Source organism: Chlorocebus sabaeus, chromosome 6 (assembly GCF_047675955.1).
Source record: "Chlorocebus sabaeus isolate Y175 chromosome 6, mChlSab1.0.hap1, whole genome shotgun sequence".
Taxonomy (NCBI): domain Eukaryota; kingdom Metazoa; phylum Chordata; class Mammalia; order Primates; family Cercopithecidae; genus Chlorocebus; species Chlorocebus sabaeus.
Genome location: NC_132909.1, coordinates 21,894,036 through 21,913,304, shown reverse-complemented (window position 1 = coordinate 21,913,304; position 19,269 = coordinate 21,894,036). Strand labels below are relative to the sequence as shown.

Here is a 19,269-nt window from a genome sequence, read left to right as displayed (position 1 = left end):
GGCCTGAACCCAGGAGGTGGAGCTTGCAGTGAGCCGAGATGGCGCCACTGCATTCCAGCCTGGGTGACACAGCGAGACTCTGTCTCAAAAAAAAAAAAAAAAAAATTGTCCTCTAAATACTGCTTTTGTTGCAGCTCACAGAATCTGATACGTGTGTTTCCATTGTCACTCAGTTCAGCATATTTCCAATGTCTTTTTGCATGGGTTATTTAGAAGTATGTTTAATTTCCAAATATTTGGAGATTCTTGTTACTAGTTTGTAATTTAATAATGTATGGACACTAACCACAGTATATTCTCTGTATAATTCAGTTTTTAAAATATTTACTGATACTCGTTTCATGACCCAGCATCTGGTTTATTTTGATGACCTTTCCATATGCAGTTGTTAATGAAGAGTCTGACTCTTGCCAAAATCCTATGTGTGGGCCCTCAGGCTCCACCAAGTCATTCCTGGCAGGTCACACAGGGGAAAGCTGGCCTCCCGCAGCAGACTTGGTGCACATCTAGTGCATTACAGTCTCTAAAGGGAGTTGCAGTTCAGGACTCAGGCCTCCCGGACCAGCTATGCTGTTATGCGTGTTTACATTTCTAACCCAGGCATCTCCATTAGGAGGCCTCTTTATCAGGTGCCTCTGCCAAGAGGACATCCCAATCTAGGGGAGAGGAGAAACCTTAAAGACACTTTTTTTCCCACTCTTAGTACTTGGTAGTTTTAATTTTTTTCTTTATTTCTTTTTTCTTTCTTTTCTTTTCTTTTTTAAAACATATTTTTGGAGACAGGGTATTGCTCTGTCACCCAGACTTGAGTGTAGTGGTGTGATCATAGCTCATTGCAGCCTTGAACTCCTGGGCAGTTCAAGCAATCCTCCTGTCTCAGCCTCCCAAGTAGCTAGGACTATAGGTTTGCACCACAACGTCTGGCTGATGTTTTATTATTATTATTATTATTTTGTAGAGACAGATTCTTACTGTGCTGCCCAGGCTGGTCTCAAACTTCTGGCCTCAAGCAATCCTCCTGCCTCGGTCTCCCAAAGTGCTGGGGTTGCTTACAGGCATGAGCCACCGTGCCCGGCCAGTACTCACTACTTTTTCACTCTTAGCCCTTCCCTTGTCTTCTTGTCCCCTGGTCCCAGTCCATAAAATGAATGACAGGAGCCTTTTGTTCTGCATTCCCTTAGCAGTGAGATGACTCACTTCTGCACTGATCCACATTTGCACTGATCTGCCTGACTCTCTCTGACCCTCTCCAGGTGCTATTTCATGGTTGGGGTTGGGGGAGTGAAACAGTGGAGTACTCAGCGCTTTTTCTGGGTTAGCCTCTTATATTAAGTGATTACTAAGTGATTAAAGGCTGGTTGTGTTAATCACTTATTCCAACACCTTGCAGCTCCGTTCTCTTCAGCCCAGCTTAGCTTTTGGTAAGTGGATGTGGTATTCTATTAATAGATATTTATCAGCTTGGCCAAGGTACTTGATATAGTGGTATATAAATCCTCTACATTGTTATTGATTTTATTGTCTACTTGTTCTATCAGTTACTGAGCAAAAGCTCTTAAAATTCCCAACTCTGATTGTGGGTTTGTCTCTTTCTTCCTTTAGTTCTGTCAATTTTTGCTTCACACATTTTGAAGCTTCGTTGTTAAATCTCTACATTTGGATTGCTGTCTTCTTGATGAGTTGATCTTCCTTATTGCTAGTATTTCTCTTTATCTTGAAGTCTATTTTGTCTTATACTAATATAGGCATACAAGCTTTCTTGTGATTAGTGTTTGTATGGTGTATCTTCCCATTTTACTTTCGGCCCATCTTTATATTTAAAATGTGCTTCTTGTAAAGAGCATATAGTTGGAACTTGAGTTTTTATCTTAATACTGTATTTTTATTGGAATGGTTGCACTATTATTGATACAATTTAGTTTAAGCTCTGCCATAGATGGGAGCATCCATATGTGGCTCTTAAGAAGAGCTTAGGGCCACATGTGGTAGCTCATACCTATAATCCCAGCACTTTGGGAGGCTGAGGCAGGAGGATTGCTTGAGGCCAGGAGTTCAAGACCAGCCTGGACAATGTAGCAAAACCCCATCTCAACAAAAAAAGTAAAAATTAGCTGGGTATGATGGCACATGCCTGTAGTCCTAGCTACTTCGAAGGCTGAGGTGGGAGGATTACTTTAGCCTAGGAGTTCAGGGTTACAGTAAGCTATGATCATGCCACTGCACTCCAGCTTGGGTGACAGAGTGAGGCCCTGTCTCAAAAAAAAATTTATTTTTAAATAAAGAGCTTGGCACTTTTTTGGAGTTTAGGTCTTTTAAATTTGTGCCCTCAGCTCTCTGATGAATTTAAAAGAAATTATGATTTTTCATCTTATCTGAATTATTTTTAGGTTTTTAGGATGGGCACAAGTATCTCTTGCAGAAATCTATATGTTGAAGAAGTCAAATTTTCAATTAAAAATGTATTGAGTACCTATATCAATGACTCTCTGCAGGGGCAGTTATTCTCCCTAGAGGGTGTTTTGGAAATACATCTAGGTACTGTTGAATGTTAAAGTAACAGGGTTGAGGGTAAAGACTTCTAGCTTGTTTGTTTGTTTGTTTGAGACGGAGTCTTGCTCTGTCGCCCAGGCTGGAGTGCAGTGGCGTGATCTCAGCTCACTGTAAGTTCATCCGCCTCCTGGGTTCGTGCCATTCCCCTGTGTCAGCCTCCCGGGTAGCTGGGACTACAGGCGTACGCCACCACGCCCGGCTAATTTTTTGTATTTTTAGTAGAGACGGGGTTTCACTGTGTTAGCCAGAATGGTCTCGATCTCCTGACCTCGTGATCCCCCCGCCTAGGCCTCCCAAAGTGCTGGGATTACAGGTGTGAGCCACTGCGCCCAGCCGACTTCTAGCTTTTGAAGGAGTGAGGTCTCGGATCTAGGTTAGAGATTACCCAACTTTTTCTGTAAAGGGCTAGACATTTCACATGACTTTGTGGGCCACATGGTCTCTGTTGCAACTCTTCAGCTCTGCTGCTGTAGTGTGAAAGTAGCCAAAGGCACTACATAACTGAATCAGTATGGACGTATTCCAGTAAAACTTTACTTACAAAACTAGTTGGTAGACAGTAGTTTACCAACTTATGATTTAATTGTCCATCAGTGCATAACAAAAAATTGTCTGTGATTTGCAAAATTGAGAACCATACCTGGTAAAAGTGTGTTTATAATTATCGGGGTCTAGAATATCTGACATAATGCTTTTGTGCATGACTTTTTCAATTTGCTGAATTTATCAACTTTCCTATTATTGGATGGTTTTACTATTAGCTGTATCTTCCAGGAATGCAACCATGATTTGATTGAGAAAGAGGCTGTACTTTGCTTAAGAAATTTACTGAGTTTTTTTTGTTTTTTTGTTTTTTTTGTTTTTTTGTTTTTTGAGACGGAGTCTCGCTCTGTCGCCCAGGCTGGAGTGCAGTGGCCGGATCTCAGCTCACTGCAAGCTCCGCCTCCTGAGTTCACGCCATTCTCCTGCCTCAGCCTCCCGGGTAGCTGGGACTACAGGCGCCCGCCATCTCGCCCGGCTAGTTTTTTGTATTTTTTTAGTAGAGACGGGGTTTCACCGTGTTATTAGCCAGGATGGTCTCGATCTCCTGACCTCGTGATCCACCCGTCTCGGCCTCCCAAAGTGTTGGGATTACAGGCTTGAACTACCGTGCCCGGCCCTCTGAGTTTTTTTTAACCATTTCAAAAAGTTACAGTATTGATGGCAATGCTAGCGGTGATATTTGTCTTGCCCATGGCAAATACGTATAAAAACCTCCATTTATAGATAATGCATTTCTATTTATTCTATACATACACATGAACACACATATATTTAGCCTTTATTTCAAAATGTCAAATATAAAATGTGTCAACAATACTTAGTTACATATTGTCATTTTATAAGTCTAAATTTCATTATAAGTAATTGTAAGCATAAGCATTTAATTATTTGTGCCTTCTAATGTAGTTGTGTATGATCATAAATATATTGAAATACTAAGTTGTTCATTATCTCCGTTTTTGACATCTATGGATGTGTTTTTACCTATGAGTTTCATTTCAGAAGTGGTAGAGATGTTGTTATAGTTTCTTTTTGTGTATAGAAAGCATTGAGTTTGATCAAGGTAAGAACCACAACATGTATCTGTCCCCCTTAGTGTGTGTTTTGGGGGTGGGAGAAACAGGAAGAAAAGAACAACAAAGATAATTCCAACTGAATCATTTGTTACTTTGCAAAACACCTGGTCTCACGATTCTGCTTTCTCCTCCCTAGCTCTGCATTCTCCAGACTCTGTGCTTTCCTAAGATAGGAACCCAGAAGAGGACTGATCATTTCTTGCAGCTCTAAAAACCATGGCTCGGGTAAATTGGAGTTTCTTTGTGCTCTCTTCATTTACTTTTTTACAGAGTATGTGTGTGTATTCCTTACTCCTGAAGCTTCATTCCTAACTGACCTCACTCGGGAATATGCTCCTCAGTTTGTCCCATTCTGATAAGTGATAGTGTCTTCCCTAAGTGTGTCTTTCTAATCTAACCTTTAGTCACATACTTACTCAACAATCTGTTCAGCATCTTTGACTAGCAACACTGATCAAACAAAAGCAGAGTTCCCTGATTTCATAAGGTTGAGGAGGTTGTTAAATGGCACGACACATGAAAACCTTTTGAACTTCTCTTTAGATCTAAGTTCCCAGGTAGACAAGACAGGAGTTGGTCTTGACTGGGCCCACTCTCGATATGTGGCAGGAGCTCATGCTTTATGAGTTTTTAAGATTAGGAAGATGATTAGGGACTGAATACAGAGAGATCGGGGATCTTCCCCAGGAACATATAATTTAATATGGATCAATTTGAAATTTGACATTATGTGCTGGTCTTGAATGTATAAATTTGGATTATGTTTTTCACCTTTCTATTGCTTAGAATGATGAAAAGTTACATTTACGGATGAACGGTAAATATGATCATAATGAAGATGATCATTCCCCAGCAGAAGTTGTTAAGAATAAACTCTGAGAATCAAGAAATACAAGATTTTTACGACCTAAAATGTTCAAATATGAGCATTTATTACATCAGATATATTCATTATATAGGAGCTATTCTGTAGCCTATAAAATATTTACTAAATTATTGATGACAAGGAAAATGTTTATGATATGGTACTCTGATCTAGTGGTGAACCTGGAGCTTCAATAAATTCTTTAATTTTATACAGATCTTATTTTATAAGATTTTACAGAAAAATTTTCCCAGTTATTTTGTTGATTCCTCAAATAGTGAAGAAAGAAACTTACATTTATTTTGAATGTATGATATACAATGTACATATTGTATAGAATGCTTGTGTATGCTATTTCTTTTAATTGGGACATTGCATTTACTTTATTCCCAGACTTATCTGTAAAGTAAGATGTTCTATAAGCAGAAAATATGTATAGCAGGCCAGGAGCAGTGGCTCACACCTACAATCCCAGCACTTTGGGAGGCCTAAGCAGGAGGGTCCCTTAAGGCCAGAGTTCAAGACTAGCCTGGGCAACATAACAAGACCCCCGTTCCTACAAAAAAATCTGAAAATTATCAGGGCACAGTGGCACGTACTGTGGTCTCAACTACTCAGGAGAGTGAGACAGGATCACTTAAGCCCAGGAGTTCGAGGCTGCAGTGAGCTATGATGGCGCCACTGCACTCCAGCCTGGGTGACAGAGTGAGACCCTGTCTCCAAAACAACAACAACAACAACAAAACTATAGCGATAGGAATAATCAGGAGCATACGTGTACTTTTCAGCCCGTGTGCTGTGTTGCTTGCTTTGTGGAGGGGTCCCCTTCATCTCCCTCTCCACTGAAAAAGTATTTTTTTTGGCCGGGCACAGTGGCTCACGCCTGTAATCCTAGCACTTTGGAAGGCTGAGGCGGGTGAATCACAAAGTCAGGAGTTACAGACGAGCCTGACCAAGATGATGTAACCTCATCTCTACTAAAAATACAAAAATTAGCTGGGTGCAGTGGCAGGTGCCTGTAATCCCAGCTACTCAGGGGGCTGAGGCAGGAGAATTGCTTGAATCTGGGAGTCGGAGGTTGCATGAGCCAGGACTGCGCCACTGCACTCCAGTCTGGGCGACAGAGCAAGACTCCATCTCACAAAAAAAAAAAGAAAAAAAAGAAAAAGCATTTTTTGGCCAGGCGCAGTGGCTCAAGCCTGTAATCCTAGCACTTTGGGAGGCCAAGACGGGCGGATCATGAGGTCAGGAGATCGAGACCATCCTGGCTAACATGGTGAAACCCCGTCTCTACTAAAAAATACAAAAAACTAGCTGGGCGAAGTGGCAGGTGCCTGTAGTCCCAGCTACTTGGGAGGCTGAGGCAGGAGAATGGCGTGAACCCGAGAGGAGGAGCTTGCAGTGAGCTGAGATCCAGCCACTGCACTCCAGCCCGGGTGACAGAGCAAGACTCCGTCTCAAAAAAAAAAAGCATTTTTTTAATTTCCAGAACTAACATTTTGTTTGTTGTTTCAGAAATTAGTGATGTTCAGAGATGTTGCCATTGACTTTTCTCAGGAAGAGTGGGAATGCCTGGACTCCGCTCAGAGAGATTTGTATAGAGATGTGATGTTGGAGAACTACAGCAACTTGGTATCACTAGGTAAGGAATCTGGCCTTCATGTTTCAGGATCTACCTTTGGAATGGCTGCTTTCTCTGCTGTTATTTCAAGGTTCTTTTTTAAGTAATTAACTGAATTTCTTATTCTTTTCAAAGGAGGAGTTTGAAATTACTGGAAGTAGACATGGTTTCTCAGGGCACCTTTATCTTTTCCATCCTTCAGAAAACCTTACCACTGCCTTCTGATACCATCTTACTGCCATCTTCCTTGATGATCAAAGGGCTGGATTTGAAGTTTGGGATACTTGGAATATTGGCAGATAAAACAGCTTATACATTGTTACAGTTTAGATCTGCTAAAGGAGCTCTAAATAATTCACAGGCCCAGTCACAGATTAAAAAAATAGATGCAGAGATGTATGTTTTTCTGATAAAAGAGTTTACATCATTTGTATAGTGATAGAGTGGATCAATGCATTTCACCAACAACTCAAACACAACCTATTAATTAGAACAAACACATTGTCTTGTATGTTCTTGGTAGTTGAATATTACATATTAAGAACTTTGGGTTGGGCGTAATGGCTCATGCCTGTAATCCCAGCATGTTAGGAGGCCAAGGTGGGTAGATCACAAGGTCAGGATTCAAGACCAGCCTGGCCAACATAGCAAAACCCCATCTCTACTAAAAATACAAAAGTTTAGCTGGGCGTGCTGGTGTGTGCTTGTAATCCCAGTTACTCGGGAGACTGAGGGAGGAAGAATCACTTGAACCCGTGATGGAGGTTGCAGTGAGCTGAGATCACATCACTGTACTCCAGCCTGGGTGACAGAGCGAGACTCCATCTCCAAAAAAAAAAAAAAAAAAAAAAAGAACTTTGCATTGGACATTGAATGAATATGCTAGAATCATCTGTTACTGGAAAATAGTTGAAGGGAAACCTGTGATTGTCTAAGAAACTTTATTGTTTTCTTCTGTAGTATTCTTATATGAAACAAAATCCATATCAATTACAACTTTAATAAGTGATTTTCCAACCTAGATGATCACTTTATTCCTTGTGGTGGAATAAACTGTCTCATGCCTCTTCCTTCCTTTCTCCTCTGAAGCATTTAGGAAGTTATTAATTAATACATGTCCCTAGAGGACTCAAGTTGTGTGGGAAAAAAAAAAAAACCTGTGACTTGAGGAGAAAAGCAAGGGTTTTTCAGCATGATCTTCCTAAAGACTCTTACCTAATTTCTACTACCTCCTTTCCCTGTTGGTCTTTTATTATAATTCTTCCCACTTTCAAAAGAGGGAATGGTTGGCCAGGCGTGGTGTCTCCCATGTATAATCCCAGCACTTTGGGAGGCCGAAGCGGGCAGATCACCTGAGGTCGGGAGTTCAAGACCGGCCTGACCCACATGGAGAAACCCCATCTCTAGTAAAAATAAAAAAAATTAGCCGGGCTTGGTGGCTCAAGCCTGTAATCCCAGCACTTTGGGAGGCCGAGACGGGTGGATCACGAGGTCAGGAGATCGAGACCATCCTGGCTAACACGGTGAAACCCCGTCTCTACTAAAACAATACAAAAAACTAGCCGGGCGCAGTGGCGGGCGCCTGTAGTCCCAGCTACTCGGGAGGCTGAGTCAGGAGAATGGCGTAAACCTGGGAGGCAGAGCTTGCAGTGAGCTGAGATCCGGCCACTGCACTCCAGCCTGGGCGACAGAGCCAGACTCCGTTTCAAAAAAAAAAAAAAAAAAAAAAAAAAAAAAAAAAAAAATTAGCCGGGCATGGTGGTGCATGCCTATTAATCCCAGTTACTCAGGGGGCTGAGTGAGGCAGGAGAATCCCTTGAACCCGGGAGGCGGAGGTTGTGGTGAGCCAAAATCATACCATTGTACTCCAACCTGGGCAGTAAGAGCAAAACACAGTCTCAAAATAAATAAATAAATAAAACAAAAGAAAAGAGGGAATGGCTCTTCCTCTTCCCCAATGACAACACTTTTATGTAAACTTGGGAGTCAATTCCTTTCCAGATTGTTTCTTTGAATTTAGACTTCCTGTCTTTATTCTTTAATATATTGTTCATTTATCCAAAATATATCTGTTGAAGGCCTATTCTCTGCCAAGGACTGTAGTAGCCATTGGAGAAATAATGGTCTAGTAAAGGTTCTTACTCTGCTGAAACACTTTTTTGTGGGAGAAATACAAAATACATGAGGAAACAAAATTCTATGTATATGTGTATGTATGTATATACATATGTATGCATGTATTTAATAAATATCAGTATAACAACAGGTAGTGATAAGCAGTACAAATAAAGGTAAAGAAAAGTAGGCAAGTAAAGAATAATGAGGGGTTGGAATGGCCTATTTTAAATTGGTAGATTTTGGAAAATCCTCTCTGAAGAGGTAATATTTGAACAAAAACTTGAGTAAAGTAAGGGCATGAGACAAGCCAGTATCTGAGAGAGCAGTGTAAAGGCCTTGGGGTGGGTATTAACTTTGTAGGAGGAACAGAGAAACACTATGTCCAGAGAAAAGTGAATACTAGAATAATAAGAAAGATGGTTAGGCGATGGAAAAAAAAGGACTGAAATTTTATTCTCTAAGGTGGTGCCTTCTGACTCCCATTTAAAGCAATTGCAAATCTCCAGAGGGAAGTAAGAGGCCTTTAGAATTCTCATAAGTTAAGATCAACAAAAGGTGAGCTCATAAAGGTCATCAAACCCACAGGGAAATGGGTCACAGATGAGTAATAGGTAATCTGAAGAAACAACATATTACATGGCAAAAATCTTTACATAGTAGAATGATTAGATGTAGCTATAAGCTCTTGGTGATAAAGAAATAAAGAAATTAAACCACAAAAATGATGACTAATAGATTTTCATAAAGGGACAGATTTGAAAGGAAACCAAATAATTTCTAAAGGTTCTATTTAGTTCTTTTTAAAAATAATCGCCGGGCGCGGTGGCTCAAGCCTGTAATCCCAGCACTTTGGGAGGCCGAGACGGGTGGATCACGAGGTCAGGAGATCGAGACCATCCTGGCTAACACGGTGAAACCCCGTCTCTACTAAAAAATACAAAAAACTAGCCGGGCGAGGTGGCGGGCGCCTGTAGTCCCAGCTACTCGGGAGGCTGAGGCAGGAGAATGGCGTGAACCCGGGAGGCGGAGCTTGCAGTGAGCTGAGATCCGGCCACTGCACTCTAGCCTGGGCGACAGAGCGAGACTCCGTCTCAAAAAATAAATAAATAAATAAATAAATAAATAAAAATAATCATGGCTGGGCGCGGTGGCTCAAGCCTGTAATCCCAGCACTTTGGGAGGCCGAGACAGGTGGATCACGAGGTCAGGAGATCGAGACCATCCTGGCTAACACAGTGAAACCCTGTCTCTACTAAAAAATACAAAAAAAATAGCCGGGCGAGGTGGCGGGCGCCTATAGTCCCAGCTACTCGGGAGGCTGAGGCAGGAGAATGGCGAAAACCCGGGAGGCGGAGCTTGCAGTGAGCTGAGATCCGGCCACTGCACTCCAGCCTGGGTGACAGAGCGAGACTCCGTCTCCAAAAAAAAAAAAAAATAATAATAATAATAATAATAATAATCATTAAAAGATTGATAAATTTGGCTACATGAAAATTACTCTCTTCATCAAAAGACACTATAAAGACAGTAAAAGACAAGCCATGAATTGGGTGGAGATACTTGCACTGCATATAGACAACAATGAAATTAGTATCAGAATAGAAAAAGCTTTTACAGATTGGTAAGAACAAGATAAATAACAATACTGAAAAATTTGGTAAAAGGTATCAATTGGCAGTTCAAGGGGAAAAAAATGCAAATTAGGCTGGGCGTGGTGGCTCATGCCTATAATTCCAGCACTTTGGGAGGCTGAGGCGGGTGGATCACTTGAGGCCAGTTGGAGACCAGCCTGGCCAACATGGGGAAGCCCCATCTCTACTAAAATTACAAAAATTAGCTGGGCATGGTGGCAGGTGCTTATAATCCCAGCTACTCAGGAGGCTGAGGCAGGAGAATCACTTGAACCTAGGAGGTGGAGGCTGCAGTGAGCCGAGATTGTGCCACTGCACTCCAGCCTGGGTGACAGAGGGAGATTCCATCTCAAAAAAAAAAAAAAAAGCAAATTAAAACCACAATGATGTAATTATTGCACATGCTGTAAATTGGCAAAAATTAAGATGCTTGACAGTACCAGGCATTCTCAAGATTTGGAGGCAGAAGTGCACTACTATATCTTGATATTCACAATAGCCACAAAGTGGGAACAACCCAAATGTCCATCAACGAATGGATGAATAAAATTTGCTATTTTCTTACAACGAAATATTCAGCAATAAAAAGGAATGAAGTTCTGATCCATGCTTTAACACGGATGAACCTTGGAAACATGCTATAAAGAAATACCTGAGGCTGGGTAATTTATAATGAAGAGAGATTTACTTAGCTCATGCTTCTGGAGGCTGTACGAGCTTAGCACTAGCATCTGCTTGGCTTCCGGTGAGGCCCAGGAAGCTTTCAGTCATGGTGGAAGGGAAGGGGAGTCGGTGAGTTACATGGCAAGACAGAGGAGGAAGTTCCAGGCTCTTTTAAACAACCAGATCTTGCGTGAACTCATAGCGTAAGAACTCACGACAGAGTCTTGCTCTGTCGCCCAGGCTAGAGTGCAATGGCCCAATCTCTGCTTACTGCAACCTCCTTCTCCTAGGCTCAAGCGATTCTCCTGCCTTAGCCTCCCGAGCAGCTGGGATTACAGGTACCTGCCACCACACCCAGCTAATTTTTGTATTTTTAGTAGAGATGGTATTTCACCATGTTGGCCAGACTGGTCTCAAACTCCTGACCTCATGATCCACCCACCTTTGCTTCCCAAAATGCTGAGACTACAGATGTGAGCCACCACACCTGGCCAAGAACTCACTCTTTACCACAAAGATGGCACCAAGCTATTCATGAGGGATCCATCCCCATGATCCAAACACCTCCCATCAAGCCCCATCTCTGACAGTGGGGATTACGTTCAACATTAGATTACATCAACATGAGATTTGAAGGGGACAAACATCCAAACTATATCCCATGCCAAGTGAAAGAAGCTAGATACAAACACTGCATATTATATGATTGCATTTATATGAAGTGTCCTCAATAAGCAAATCTATACTGACAGAAAGTAGGTTACTGGTTACCCAGCACTGGGGATGGGGAAGAGGTAGAACGGATGGAGAATGGGGAGTGGGGAAATGAGAAGTGACTGCTAATGAGCACAGACAGCATTTCTTTTGGGGGTGAAAAAATGTTTAAAAATTAGATTGTTGTGATTGTTGCACAACTCAGTGGGTATACTAAAAGCCATTGAATTGTGCAGAAATAATATGGAAATGGTTGCCAAACTTATGTGTACTTTAGAAATAGCTACGGTCTTTTAAAAAATTTCACAGCCCAAGCCACACCCCAGACCAGTTAAATAATAATCTCTAGGCATGGTACACAAGTATTATTTTTTGAAATTCTCTAGGTTTTTCAAATGTTTAGCCATGTTTGATAACCACTGCACTGTGGTGTTATCAGAGAATTTTTTTAATTGAATGTTCACTCCATTTAATTTATTACCAATATACTTGGATTTATTTATCCCCTATTTTATGCTTTTTGTTTCCTCTTTTTATCTTAGGGCTTAAAAAAATTTCTCCCTCCTTAATCAGGGTGGACACAATCCTGTTTTGTTTTTTTTGCAACTCCATTTCCCCCGTTGTTTTGTTTGGAAAACATACAATATTTATATATTTTTAAAAGTTATCTTTAAATTTTTATCATGTGTACCTAATTCCTTTTAATACCCATGATATTTTGTAGTATTTATTCATTGTAATTGCATCTGAAAAATTATATATTCAATGGACATTATCTATTTCGATGGATACTAAAATGTATTTATTCAGTCCATATACAATATTTGGTTTGCATATTGCTTTGCAATAAACTTACTCTATCTCCACCCCTAGGATTTCAGTATCTACCATGAAATAAATTGGTAACCATTGTGGCAATTAGTTGAGGCTCTAAGGAGAGATAAGAAATTGACATCTCTATGTCAAATATATATTTTATTGTCACAGAATTCTTATCAGAAGTATACCAGCAAAGTATACCTATTATAAACTTTATCAATAGTGGCTATTATCACTTAGCAATATCTTTGTTGAGGTCAGGCACGGTGGCTCACGCCTGTAATCCCAGCACTTTGGGAGGCTGAGGCAGGCAGATCACGAGGTCAAGAGATCAAGACCATCCTGGCCAACATGATGAAACCCCATCTCTACTAAATATACAAAAATTAGCTGGGTGTGGTGGCGCATGCCTGTAATCCCAGCTACTCAGGAGACTGAGGCAGGAGAATCGCTTGAACCGGCGAGGCAGAGATTGTAGTGAGGTGAGATCGCGCCACTGCACTCCAGTCTGGCGACAGAGCGAGACTGTCTCCAAAAAAAAAAAAGGAAAGAAATATCTTTGTTGATTTGTAGATGAAAAACAGAAGAGCATTTCTGCCATTGTCGGTGAATTTAAATATTTTGGGGGTATTTCTGCCTGTTTTAGTACTTCAATTATCATTATTGTTTATATTACTTGACAAATACATACGTAATTTAGCAAAGTCTAAAATTCATGTCTAACTTTCCTCAAGATCATGTAAAGGATATTGGAATGCTTTAACTTTGATCTATTTCTCCAGTCTGGTATTGTTGTCTGATATTTTAGTTCCATTCTTTTTTTAACCTACAAAATGGGCGTTATTTTTGTTTCATAATGGCAACGTTTGCTTGTGGATTTGTTGATGTAATTATTTTTTATTTGTATGCTATTCTTCTTTCATTATACCTTCCTTCTGGGATATTTTATTTATCATGAAATATATCAGGGAAGGCTTATTGGTTTTTGTGTTTGTTTTTGAGATACAGTCTTGCTCTTGTTGCCCAGGCTGTAGTGCAGTGGCGTGATCTTAGCTCACTGCAACCTCCGCTTCCTGGGTTCAAGCAATTCTCCTACCTCAGCCTCCTCACTAGCTGGGATTACAGGCTCCCGCCACCACGTCCAGCTAATTTTTTTATTTTTAGTAGAGAGTGGGTTTCACTATGTTGACCAGGCTGGTCTCAAACTCCTGACCTCAGGTGATCCACCCACCTCCACCTCCCAAAGTGCTGGGATTACAGGTGTGAGCCACCACCCCTGGACTGTCTTATTGTTAATAAATGCTGTAAGTGTTTATTTTTGTCGTTGTTGCAAAATAACCTTGTTTCACTGTCATTCTTGCCTGATGATTTCACTAGGTATAAAATTCTATACTGACAATTATTTTTTTCTCAGCACTCTGAAGATATTATTCCACTGTCTTCTGGCTTCTATTGTTGCTCTTGAGAAGTCTGCCATCTGTTTCATTGTTATTCCTTTTGTAAGTAATCTGTATTTTCTCTGGCTGCTTTTAAGATTTTTTTTCTTTAAGATTTAAACGTAATTGATTATATTGTTTCACTTCTAGATGTTTGACATTCTCCCTCTCCCAGGTCTTTTTTTTTTAACTGGTCCCTTTCTCGTGTTTTTTATCTTATACTTTCATATATTTCCAGCACTTATGTGTCATACAATCCCAATTTCTGGGAAACAGGTCTAATTTTGCTGTTTCTTGTATCCATGGGGACTCTTGTGTAATGATGAATTATCCATAGGACTTTTTTTCTCTTTTTCTTTGAGAGTCCAGGCCGAGACTGAGAAGTCCCTTGTCATTTTCCTTTAAGGTTTGATGGGTTTGCTTTTCTTTCTCTGAACTTTATGCCTTGAATATTTCCAATTTTGTAAAGAGGTTTATTTGTAATCCCTGCTCTTTTGTTGAGGAAAGGTCTTGTCTGTTGAATTTTTTCAGACCATTAAGATACAAACATCTAGGTAATTAAAATCAACAAATATCCCAAGGGTAACTGTAACTTGAGAGCATATTTACCCCCTCTACTTTCTGGTTCCTACTTAATTGTAGCACCCTTGGATCTTCTTTACTTTCTTTTATGCTTCACATACTTTTAAAAGGACATTTGTCATATTTTTCCAGTATTTATTGGTGTTTTTAAGAAAGCTGATGCACCATTTACATATTAACAACATTGAATCCTTCTGTTGTTGAACATGCTAAATCTGCTTTTCTTTTTATATTCGCTGTAAAGTTTTATGGTTTTTTCTGTTTTTGTTTTGTTTTGAGACAGAGTCTCACTGTGTCACCCAGGCTGGAGTGTAGTGGCATGATCTCAGCTCACTGCAACCTCCAGCTCCCCAGTTCAAGCCATTCTCCTGCCTCAGCCTCCCAAGTAGCTGGGACTACGGGCGCCCACCACCACACCCAGATAATTTTTGTATTTTTAGTAGAGACAGGGTTTCACTATGTTGGCCAGGCTGGTCTTGAACTTTGATCAAGAGTTCAAGATCTGCCCACCTCAGCCTCCCAAAGTGCTGGGATTAGTTTCATGGTTTTTTCTTAAAAGATCTTGCACATTTCTTAAGCAATTTCTCAGGACATTGTGTTTATATTATGAATAGGAATATTTTGTTCTGTAACATTTTCTAAATGGCTAATACTGATGTATATTATGTATGAGAAAGTATTGATTTCTATAAATTGAAAATCTCATGGAAATATCTAATAGTTTTTCAGTGGATAATAGTGGATTTCTAGGTGGACAGTTTTGCTCTCTACATGCAAAATGTGGTCTCTTCCTTTTCTTTTTGTACCTTTAAAAAAAAAGGCAACTGTATTCAGTAGGACCCTCTAGCGGAATTTGAAAACAAATCATTCTTTTCTCAAACTTTATTGGCAGTGTTTCTAGTGTTTATTAAATACATTTCTATAGGCATCTGGTAAATACTCTTAACTAGGTTTTTACCTAATTCTAGTTTTAGAGAACTTTTAATAAAGGGTCTTAGAATATATTTTAAAAATTTTTGCATTTCTTGAAATAATGCTGTTTTATTCTTTAAGCTCTTTATGTGGGAAAATGTACTCTGATGTTGAATTATTCCTGCATTTGTGGGATAAAGTTTATATGATCATGAAGTGTTATCCCGTAAATACACAGCTAGATTCTATGTTGCTAATATTTTCTTTTAAAATTTTACCTTTGTTCACGAGATTGGCTTCGTTTTCCTGAGGTCATTTTTCAGTGTTGTTATATGAGTTAATTTAACTTTACAAAATGACTAGGGTAGACTACCATATTTTTATATGTTCAACAACAGCTATGTATGATTGCAATTATATATCCTTTTTTCTTTTTGAGACAGGGTCTCACTCTGTCACTTAGGCTGGAGTGCAGTGGCCCGATCACAGCTCACTGCAGCCTCCACCTCCCTGAGCCCAGGTGATCCTAGTTGAGACTATAGGCACGTGCCACCATGCCTGGCTAATTTTTATAGTTTTTGTAGAGATGAGGTTTTGCCACGTTGCCCAGACTAGTCTGGAACTCCTGAGCTCAGGCAATCCACCTGCCTTGGCCTCTCAAAATGCTGGGATTACTGGTATAAGCCACCATACCTGGCCTATACATTCTTTAATGTTTGGATAATATTGCCAGTAAACCTACCAGTCACTGGAATCTATTGCCTTGAATATTAGATACAACAGGTACAATGACCAGCAGATACAAACGATCATCAGTCGTAGGTATCTATTGCCTTTTAGGAGCACAGACACTGAGCTCAAATTTAAACTTTTTATGTAGTTATTGCTATATATCAGTTATTTTATCTTCATGGGTTATTTTTCATGTTTTTCATCTATTTCATCCAGTTCTAATTTACTGTTGTGTTGTTAATAGGTTTTTTCATAAACACTGTTAAAAATTTTATTTTTAGTTGACACATGGGCCACAGTGTGATGTTTTATACATATGTACATTGTGTAATTATCAAATCAGGATAATTAGCATATCTGTCACCTCAAACACTTGTCATTTCTTTGTGGTTAGGACATTCAAGGTGCTCTCTTTTAGCTATTTGCAAGCATTCAGGACATTTTTGTTGACTATATAGTCACCTTATTGTGCAATATTACATCAGAACTTATTTCTCCTATCTAACTATAACTTTGTACCCATTGACCAATCTCTTCCCAGCCACCCCCTCAGCATGTGGTAACCACTACTCTACTCTCTACTTACATAAGATCAACTTTTTTAGGTTCCACATATGAGTGAGATCATGTGATATTTGTCCTGTTCTTGGCGTATTTCACTTAATATAATGTTCTCTAGCTTCATCCAAGTTGTCAAAAATAACAGGATTTTTTTCATTTTTATAGGTGAATAGTATTCTATTCTGCATATATACCACATTTTTGAAAATCCATTTATCTTTTGATGGACACTGAGTTCGAGTCCATGTTATTGCTATCGTGGATACTGCTGCAGTAAACATGGGAATGCAGATACCTCTTTGACATACTGATTTCATTTCATTTGGATATATACCCAGTAGTTAGATTGTTGGATCATATGGTAGTTCTATGTTTACTGTTTTGAGAAACCTCCATACTATTTTCCATAATGGCTGTACTAATTTACATTCCCACCAAAAGTGTATAAGAGTTTCCCCTTTTTCCACATTTTTACCAGCATTTGTTATCTTTTGTCTTTTTAATAGCCATTCTAACAGCAGTGAGGTGATATCTGATTGTAGCTTTGATTTGCATTTCCTTACAATTAGTGATGTTGAGCATTTTTTCATTTACCTGTTAGCTGTTTGTATGTCTTGAAAAATGTCTATTCAAATCTTTTGACTATTTTTTAATCAGATTATTTTTTTGCTGTTAAGTTGACTTTCTTATATATTCTTGGTATTAACGCCTTATTAGATGCATAATTTGTGAATATTTTCTCCCATTCTATAGGCTGTCTCTTTTTTGTTTTGAGATGGAGTCTCACTCTGTCACCCAGGCTGGAGTGCAGTGGTGCGATCTCTGCTCACTACAATCTCTGCCTCCCCGGTTCAAGTGATAATCCTGCCTCAGCCTCCCGAGAGTAACTGGGACTACAGGCATGTGCCACCACACACTAAAAATTTTTTGTATTTTTAGTAGAGAGAGCGTTTCACTGTGCTAGCCAGGATGGTCTCAATCTCCTGACCTCGTGATCTGCCCACCTCAGCCTCCCAAATTGCTGGGATTATAGGCGTGAGCCACCATGCCCAGCCTGTAGGTTGTCTTTTTACTCTCATTTCCTTTGCTGTACAGAGCTTTTTACTCTTATGTAGTACATTTATGTTTTCACATTTGTCGATGCTTTTGAGGTCTTAAAAAATCCTTGCCCAGATCAGTGTCTGTTTCCCTGTGTTTTCTTCTACTAATTTCATAGTTTCCAGTCTTACATTTAAGTCTTTAATCTATTTTGAGTTGAGTGGTGAGATAGGGGTCTAGTTTCATTCTTTTGCAGGTGGATATTCAGTTTTCCCCGCACCATTTACCCAAGAAAGTGTCCTTTTTCCAATGTGTGTTCTTGACCTTCTTGTTGAAAATCAGTTGGCTGCAAATACTTGGATTTTTTTTTTCTGGGTTCTCTATCCTATTCCATTGGTCTACGTGTCTGTTTTTGTGCCATACCATACTGTTTGGTTACTGTTGTTTTGTAGTATTTTTTCAAGTCATGGAGTGTGATGCCTCCAGCTTTGTTCTTTTTGTACAAGATTGCTTTGGCGGCCTGGCACAGTGGCTCACGCCTGTAATCCCAATACTTTGGGAGGCTGAGGCAGGTGGATCACCTGAGACCAAGAGTTTGAGACCAGCCTGGCCAACATGGTGAAACCCCATCTCTACTAAAAACACAAAAAAATTAGCTGGGCATGCTGGTGGGTGCTTATAATCCCAGCTACTCAGGAGGCTGAGGCAGGAGAATCACTTGAACCTGGGAGGTGGAGGTTGTAGTGAGCCGAGAGTGTGCCATTGCACTCCAGCCTGGGCGACAAGAGCAAAACTGCATCTCCAAAAAAAAACAAAAACAAAAATAAATTGCTTTGGCTGTTTGGGGACTTTTGTGGTTCCTTATGAATTTTAGAATTGTTCTTTGCATTTCTGTGAAAAGTGTCATTGGTGGTATTTTGATAGGGATTTCATAACATTTGTAGCCGGGCGCGGTGGCTCAAGCCTGTAATCCCAGCACTTTGGGAGGCCGAGACGGGCGGATCACGAGGTCAGGAGATCGAGACCATCCTGGCGAACACGGTGAAACCCCGTCTCTACTAAAAATACAAAAAACTAGCCGGGCGAGGTGGCGGGCGCCTGTAGTCCCAGCTACTCCGGAGGCTGAGGCAGGAGAATGGCGTAAACCCGGGAGGCGGAGCTTGCAGTGAGCTGAGATCCGGCCACTGCACTCCAGCCTGGGCGACAGAGCCAGACTCCGTCTCAAAAAAAAAAAAAAAAAAAAAAAACATTTGTAGATTGTTTTGGATAGTATGGACAGTTTAACAATGTTAATTCTTCTGATCCATGAACATGGAATATATTTCCATTTATTAGTTTCCTCTTTAATTTCTTCTGTCAGTATTTATAGTTTTCATTGTAAAATTCTCACCTCTTTGGTTAAATTTAT

The 19,269-nt window shown here is 40.1% G+C and overlaps 1 protein-coding gene across 4 annotated transcripts in view; it reads left to right on the top strand.

Moving 5' to 3' along the window:
- The window catches only part of ZNF420 (zinc finger protein 420), a 45,966-nt gene that overhangs the window by 14,893 nt on the left and 11,804 nt on the right, over nt 1–19,269 (top strand). For 2 of the 4 annotated variants that reach the window (XM_007996571.3, XM_007996574.3), the window contains 2 exons: nt 4,306–4,394; nt 6,550–6,676. In XM_007996571.3, coding sequence (XP_007994762.3) covers nt 4,386–4,394; nt 6,550–6,676 — 136 coding nt within the window. In that variant the 5' untranslated portion in view covers nt 4,306–4,385. Of the gene's footprint in view, nt 1–4,305; nt 4,395–6,549; nt 6,677–14,012; nt 14,100–19,269 lie in introns of those variants that run through there. The other 2 variants (XM_037991236.2, XM_073016569.1) reach the window with 2 other exon arrangements.